Here is an 8,481-nt window from a genome sequence, read left to right as displayed (position 1 = left end):
ACAGTTTTTTTTCTACGCTGTGGTATTACTACTGAAGTAAAAGTACTTCTTCCAGCGCTGTGGGAGTATCATTAGTTCTGCAGATATTTAATCATAAAACAAAGTACTGAACAAAACGTTTAGACCAGACTCCATCGAGATAACTCTACATTGATATAACTCTACGTTTAGACCAGACTCCATCGAGATAACTCTACATTGATATAACTCTACATTGATATAACTCTACGTTTAGACCAGACTCCATCGAGATAACTCTACATTGATATAACTCTACATTGATATAACTCTACGTTTAGACCAGACTCCATCGAGATAACTCTACATTGATATAACTCTACATTGATATAACTCTACGTTTAGACCAGACTCCATCGAGATAACTCTACATTGATATAACTCTACGTTTAGACCAGACTCCATTGATATAACTCTACATTGATATAACTCTACGTTTAGACCAGACTCTATTGATATAACTCTACATTGATATAACTCTACGTTTAGACCAGACTCTATTGATATAACTCTACATTGATATAACTCTACGTTTAGACCAGACTCCATTGATATAACTCTACATTGATATAACTCTACGTTTAGACCAGACTCCATCGAGATAACTCTACATTGATATAACTCTACGTTTAGACCAGACTCCATTGATATAACTCTACATTGATATAACTCTACGTTTAGACCAGACTCCATCGAGATAACTCTACATTGATATAACTCTACATTGATATAACTCTACATTTAGACCAGACTCCATCGAGATAACTCTACATTGCTATAACTCTACATTGATATAACTCTACGTTTAGACCAGACTCCATCGAGATAACTCTACATTGATATAACTCTACATTGATATAACTCTACATTGATATAACTCTACGTTTAGACCAGACTCCATTGATATAACTCTACATTGCTATAGCTCTATGTTTATCCTTCAGCTGGGGTTGTGTGCTGATGTTGTCAGATCCACCAGTGACTTGGCAGAAATGATAATCGCTTCCCCCACAATGCACTGCAGCAGCACTACTCCAAACGACTGGAGAACGGGCGAGGAAAAATTAGGTCACACACGCGCACACACACACACACACGCACACACACACACATACATACACACGCACACACGCACACGCACACACACACTATAACTAATTCTGTCTTATCTGCTTCTATAAAAAGATCAAAGTGAAGCAGAGAAACGTCAGAGTTTCACTTTATTCATCAAACAGCAGCTACACTCATAATAACTACAATAATATTATTATATTATTATTATAATAATAGTAATAATAATAACAATGACATGATTATTAGTATATTAATATATTATTATAATTATAACTATTATTATAGTTATAATAATAATAATAAATATAATAATAAAAATAGTGATAATTATAATAGTCATTATAATAAATATATTAATAATAATAATAATAATAAACCAGGTTTAAGTTTAAACCAGTTTAAAGTTCAGACAGTCGGACCACATAATTACTGAACATTAGATTCATTTATTTATTTATTTAAAGACAAACAATCAATAAGTGAAACATTAATAAGTGAATGTAATTAAAAAAAATACATTAACGGTTGAACAGATTACTGATTACTGTAAAGGTCACTTCCTGCCAGTCTGAGTCACTTCCTGTCACGTCGGCGGCGTCACAGCGAGTCCTTCAGCACACGGAGCACGCTCAGCGCCGACTCCACGCAGCCGTCGAAGTTAGAGTGGACGAAGGCGTCGCCGGCGCAGACGAGCGGCGGGCTGTCGAGGACGGTCATGTGACCCGGACAGTCCGGCACCGAGGTCAGCACCTGCAGGAGGGAGGACGGGGAGGGTCAGAAATCTGAGGGAGGAGTTCAGGGTCCGTGGGATTCCTCAGTGTTCGCCGGCTCACCTGCGAGTACCTCCACTTGTGACACTTGATGCTGATTGGCTGAGGCAGATCAGGAAGCAGCTTGTTGAGTTCCTGTAATATGATTGGCTGGACGTCCTCCTTGTCCTGCTCCAGGTTCTCCACGCCGAACGGGACGCTGGTGTGGACGACGAGGGACGGACCGCGACCGGGAGCATCTGGACGGACACAGACACAGAGATTCAGACGCTTGTTTAAGTCACAGTGATGTCACACAGTGATGTCACACAGGTGTGGTGTTACACCGTGATGTCACACTGTGATGTCACACAGGTGTGGTGTTACACCGTGATGTCACACAGATGTGGTGTTAGACCTGGAATCGGGATCACCCGCGATAATTGGCAGGGGTGAATTGGACCAGAAAGACAGACAGACAGACAGACAGGTGAGCAGACAGACAGACAGAGAGACGGAGAGACAGACAGACAGACAGACAGACAGAGAGACAGAGACAGACAGACAGAGACAGACAGACAGACAGAGAGACGGAGAGACAGACAGACAGGTGAGCAGACAGACAGACAGACAGACAGAGACAGACAGACAGACAGAGAGACGGAGAGACAGACAGACAGACAGACAGGTGAGCAGACAGACAGACAGACAGGTGAGCAGACAGACAGACAGACAGGTGAGCAGACAGACAGACAGACAGGTGAGCAGACAGACAGACAGGTGAGCAGACAAACAGACAGGTGAGCAGACAGACAGACAGACAGGTGAGCAGACAGACAGACAGACAGGTGAGCAGACAAACAGACAGGTGAGCAGACAGACAGACAGACAGGTGAGCAGACAAACAGACAGGTGAGCAGACAGACAGACAGACAGGTGAGCAGACAAACAGACAGGTGAGCAGACAGACAGACAGGTGAGCAGACAGACAGACAGGTGAGCAGACAGACAGACAGACAGGTGAGCAGACAGACCTGCGTTGCGTTTGCGGGCGTCGGCAGCGATGTAACGGATGCAGTGGTTGTCAGAGACGTAGCGAGCCGACCAGGGAAAACTGAAGACCACATCTGGAGGGAAGAAGAGAGCGAGGGCGAAGCGAGACGAGTACACGACCCCGTCCAACTGCTGCTTCTGAGGGACAGACAGCACTGAGAGACAGACAGGTGGACAGAGAGACAGACAGGTGGACAGGTGGACAGGTTAACTGGTTAAAATGGAATGGATCAAACTAGAGACCTAGAGCATCAGAGGATCCTCCTGGACTCCCTAAAGACCTCATGGACCCCCTAAAGACCCTCTGAACCCCCTAAAGACCCCTGGACCCCCTAAAGACCCTCTGAACCCCCTAAAGACCCCTGGACCCCCTAAAGACCTCCTGGACCCCCTGAAGACCCCCTGGACCCCCTGAAGACCTCCTGGACCCCCTAAAGACCTCCTGGATCCCCTAAAGACTCCTGGACCCCCTAAAGACCCCCTAAAGACCCCCTGGACCCCCTAAAGACTCCCTGTCCCCCCCAGCCAGCAGTAAAGTGTTAACAGGATCTCAGTCTGGTAGAGGACGTTTTCATGATTCACTCAAACTGCAGCTAATAATAACCTCAGTGTGTATTTCAGAGTGTGTGTGTGTGTGTGTGTGTGTGTGTGTGTGTGTGTGAGTGTGTGTGAGTAGAGGAAATGGGCGCTGTCCCCTGTCAGCCAATCAGATGAGCTGAAGATGACATCATCATCATCATCATCTAGAGACACAGGAGGAGGAGGGGCCGTTGTCTGCAGCACACACACACACTCACACACCTGATCTGTAGTGTGTGTGTGTGTGTGTGTGTGTGTGTGTGTGTGAGAGAGTGAGAGGAAGCTGCTGCCTCCGTGTGGTCAAACTGCATCACTACAGCCGAGTACTAACAGGAAGTGATGCAATAAGACTTCAGTTCAACTTGTTCCTAGACCTTTCTGATGTCGTCCCTCAGTGCATTGTGGGAAATGGTGTCCATCAGGATTACAGACTACACACAGTACATCACCTCCAGGTACAGTTACTCAGGTACTGTACTTTAGTACACAGGCAGGGTATTTCTACTTCTCTACTACATCTCAGAGGTACATGTAGTACTTGATAGTATTAGTACATTAGTATTTGAGATAAATAAATAAAATGTATTTTACAAACTGTTCATGTTTTCAAAATAAAAGCCTCAGCTGTCAGATAAATGTAGAGCAGTAGAACGTACAGTACTTCCCTCTGAGATGTACTACAGTAGATGTACTACAGTAGATGTACTACAGTAGAAGTACTACAGTAGAAGTACTACAGTAGAAGTACTACAGTAGATGTACTACAGTAGAAGTACTACAGTAGAAGTACTACAGTAGATGTACTACAGTAGAAGTACTACAGTAGAAGTACTACAGTAGATGTACTACAGTAGATGTACTACAGTAGAAGTACTACAGTAGATGTACTACAGTAGATGTACTACAGTAGAAGTACTACAGTAGATGTACTACAGTAGAAGTACAGAGTACTAGTAGTACCTCAAAACAGTACCGGAGTACAGTACTGGAGTAAATGTACTTTCCACCACTGTTACAGGAGTATAAATGTGTCTCACTGTGTCCCACGTCTCCCTGCAGCTGAAGGATCTGAGGGACCGGCATCGTCAGGACGACGGCGTCAAACATCTGGCTGTCTCCCGTCTTCCTCTGGACCTCCCATGATGCACCGCGGCGGTACAGGCCGGTCACGTGACGCTCCAAGAACAAATCAGCTCCTGAAAGACAGACGGACGGAGAGACAGACGGTCAGAAAGACAGAGAGACACAGAGAGACATAGAGAGACGTAGAGAGAGACAGACAGGTAGGTGCGTACCTGACTCAGACAGGAAGTGTTTGACCAAACTGCCGATGCCGAGCGGCGTCATGTAGTCCGTGTTCCCGTCTCTGTGCTTCAGTCCTTCAACCGGCGACGTGAGAGGCTGCAGGACGCCAGCAGACAGCAGCTCTGAGTACACACTAACACAGACCTTCACAATAAAAGACCAGCAGCTCTGAGTACACACTAACACAGACCTTCACAATAAAAGACCAGCAGCTCTGAGTACACACTAACACAGACCTTCACAATAAAAGACCAGCAGCTCTGAGTACACACTAACACAGACCTTCACAATAAAAGACCAGCAGCTCTGAGTACACACTAATACACACAGACCTTCACAATAAAAGACCAGCAGCTCTGAGTACACACTAACACAGACCTTCACAATAAAAGACCAGCAGCTCTGAGTACACACTAACACAGACCTTCACAATAAAAGACCAGCAGCTCTGAGTACACACTAATACACACAGACCTTCACAATAAAAGACCAGCAGCTCTGAGTACACACTAACACAGACCTTCACAATAAAAGACCAGCAGCTCTGAGTACACACTAACACAGACCTTCACAATAAAAGACCAGCAGCTCTGAGTACACACTAACACAGACCTTCACAATAAAAGACCAGCAGCTCTGAGTACACACTAACACAGACCTTCACAATAAAAGACCAGCAGCTCTGAGTACACACTAATACACACAGACCTTCACAATAAAAGACCAGCAGCTCTGAGTACACACTAACACAGACCTTCACAATAAAAGACCAGCAGCTCTGAGTACACACTAACACAGACCTTCACAATAAAAGACCAGCAGCTCTGAGTACACACTAATACACACAGACCTTCACAATAAAAGACCAGCAGCTCTGAGTACACACTAATACACACACACCTTTACAATAAAAGACCAGCAGCTCTGAGTACACACTAATACACACACACCTTTACAATAAAAGACCAGCAGCTCTGAGTACACACTAATACAGACCTTCACAATAAAAGACCAGCAGCTCTGAGTACACACTAACACAGACCTTCACAATAAAAGACCAGCAGCTCTGAGTACACACTAATACAGACCTTCACAATAAAAGACCAGCAGCTCTGAGTACACACTAACACAGACCTTCACAATAAAAGACCAGCAGCTCTGAGTACACACTAACACACACAGACCTTCACAATAAAAGACCAGCAGCTCTGAGTACACACTAATACACACAGACCTTCACAATAAAAGACCAACAGTTCTGAGTAAACACTAATACACACACACCTTCACAATAAAAGACCAGCAGCTCTGAGTAAACACTAATACACACACACCTTCACAATAAAAGACCAACAGTTCTGAGTAAACACTAATACACACACACCTTCACAATAAAAGACCAGCAGCTCTGAGTAAACACTAATACACACACACCTTCACAATAAAAGACCAACAGTTCTGAGTAAACACTAATACACACACACCTTCACAATAAAAGACCAGCAGTTCTGAGTAAACACTAATACACACACACCTTCACAATAAAAGACCAACAGTTCTGAGTAAACACTAATACACACACACCTTCACAATAAAAGACCAGCAGCTCTGAGTACACACTAATACACACACACCTTCACAATAAAAGACCAACAGCTCTGAGTAAACACTAATACACACACACACCTTCACAATAAAAGACCAGCAGCTCTGAGTAAACACTAATACACACACACACCTTCACAATAAAAGACCAGCAGCTCTGAGTACACACTAATACACACACACCTTCACAATAAAAGACCAACAGCTCTGAGTAAACACTAATACACACAGACCTTCACAATAAAAGACCAGCAGCTCTGAGTAAACACTAATACACACACACACCTTCACAATAAAAGACCAGCAGCTCTGAGTACACACTAATACACACACACCTTCACAATAAAAGACCAGCAGCTCTGAGTACACACTAACACACAGGTGTGAGACAGGTGTGAGACAGGTGTGTCGTACTTGTGGTGTGACTGAGCGTAGGCAGATGTGGCGGTGATGTACTGAGCTCCAAGGTCAGCTGAGTGAGACGAAGGGTCAGGAGGACGACTGGTGGACATCCTGCCTCCTGAGAGACAGACAGACAGACAGAGAGAGAGACAGAGAGACAGACAGAGAGAGAGAGAGACGGAGAGACAGAGAGACGGAGAGACAGACGGACAGAGACACAGACAGAGAGACAGAGAGACGGAGAGACAGAGAGACGGAGAGACAGACGGACAGAGACACAGACAGAGAGACAGAGAGACGGAGAGACAGAGAGACGGAGAGACAGACGGACAGAGACACAGACAGAGAGACAGAGAGACAGACAGAGAGACAGAGAGACAGGTTCAGATCTCCTCTCCACCAGACTCCATTATAAATCTCAATGATTTTGTCTTCATCAGTTTGTGGTAAAACAGCATTAACTGTAATAAAGAAGTTGAGATGTGGATTTGAATAAACAGGAAACATTCTTCTATTCGGGAATAAATCTAAACAGAAAACAAACCGATTTCAGAAAAAGAGAAACTTTTAAAGTTGGTCTGACCTCTGAACTTACAGCCTTCAACAACATCAACAGACAGGAGGACCAATACACCACAGCAGATAAAAAGATAAAGTTTTAATGTATTTAAATTAACTTTATAGATCAGAGTTGAGCCGAATGGAAGAAGACAGTTTACTGATATTGAAACTGTGTTTGTTTGTGTTTTACAGTGTAACTCTGTGAAGCTGTGAGCTCTGGAATATTAAATTAGAGGATTTCTGAATGGAGATGTGTTCTGACTGACATCACTATCTGAGCTGTATTAACATCTCTCCTCTCAGCAGACATGACTGTTGAAGTAAATCACACTGAACTGGTAGAAGAGAGTTAAAACTGGATTCACTCTAATGACTCTAAACTAAGGAACAGGACTCGTGGTTCTGCAGCAGGAACATCTCGTTCAAAAAGTTTACATTTTATTGAAATGAAGTTACAATTATAGATAATTTCCAGGCCGAAGTTGGTAGGAGTATCTACTGATACTGTAAAGCTCTTCAGTGATGTTCTGCAGGTTGACTCTGTGAGGCTGAGAGCTCGGGAGGATTCAATTGTCAGATTTTTGAATGGAGATCTGTTCGCCATCGCTGACAGTCACCTGAGCCGTGTTGCCCGTTTAAAAGCCTGATATTTATTAATGTTTATGGATCACTACCGAGCCGAATTGAAGAGTGAAGTGTACTGATCCATAATCTGTGTTCTGAGTGGTGATCAGTGGAGCTGCTGCGGTTCTGAGAGCTCATTAATATTAAATCTTGGTATTTCTGGATGGAGTTCTGAATGGCTCACCTGCGCCCCTCGCTTTGTCCCACACCTCGATGTGCACTCTGCTCTGCAGCTCTCTCCTCAGCAGACACGCGCACACGCTGCCCGTCAGACCCGCGCCCACGATCAGAACCCGGGACATCTCCAGAACCGAACCGGAACCGAACCGGGATAACTGTATAGAACCACTGTATAACCTCAGTATAACCCGGGTTTGACCCCGACCCGGGTCAGAACCGCCTCCTGCGTTATGAAACAGCTGAGCGGAGATGGACCAACAAAACCTATCCCGGGGCCGTTCAGACCGGCTTCAATGACCCGGAACAACACCAGACATCCGGCTGACACTTT

The 8,481-nt window shown here is 44.5% G+C and overlaps 1 protein-coding gene across 1 annotated transcript; it reads right to left on the bottom strand.

Annotated features, from left to right (window-relative positions):
• Positions 1 to 1,518: 1,518 nt before the first annotated feature.
• Positions 1,519 to 8,459, bottom strand: rnls (renalase, FAD-dependent amine oxidase). The gene is made up of 7 exons (XM_074628530.1): positions 8,155 to 8,459; positions 6,798 to 6,903; positions 4,769 to 4,911; positions 4,511 to 4,669; positions 2,876 to 3,049; positions 1,926 to 2,101; positions 1,519 to 1,842 (listed from the first exon to the last, which is right to left on the bottom strand). The coding sequence occupies exons 1-7, from the start codon at positions 8,270 to 8,272 to the stop codon at positions 1,690 to 1,692; spliced, it is 1,029 nt and encodes a 342-aa protein (XP_074484631.1). The 5' UTR covers positions 8,273 to 8,459; the 3' UTR covers positions 1,519 to 1,689.
• Between the last annotated feature and the right edge of the window lie 22 nt (positions 8,460 to 8,481).

Source organism: Sebastes fasciatus, unplaced genomic scaffold, assembly GCF_043250625.1.
Source record: "Sebastes fasciatus isolate fSebFas1 unplaced genomic scaffold, fSebFas1.pri Scaffold_44, whole genome shotgun sequence".
NCBI lineage: Eukaryota > Metazoa > Chordata > Actinopteri > Perciformes > Sebastidae > Sebastes > Sebastes fasciatus.
Note: the sequence above shows the minus strand (reverse complement) of the source record. Positions and strands in the feature narration are given on the sequence as shown.

Excerpts from the sequence above, each read along its gene's own strand:
- rnls (XM_074628530.1), bottom strand. The coding sequence starts at position 8,272 with ATGTCCCGGGTTCTGATCGTGGGCGCGGGTCTGACGGGCAGCGTGTGC. Across the intron at positions 4,912-6,797 it reads TACGCTCAGTCACACCACAA|TGTGTACTCAGAGCTGCTGT; the intron begins GTACGACACACC and ends GGTCTGTGTTAG. Across the intron at positions 1,843-1,925 it reads ACAAGTGGAGGTACTCGCAG|GTGCTGACCTCGGTGCCGGA; the intron begins GTGAGCCGGCGA and ends TCCCTCCTGCAG.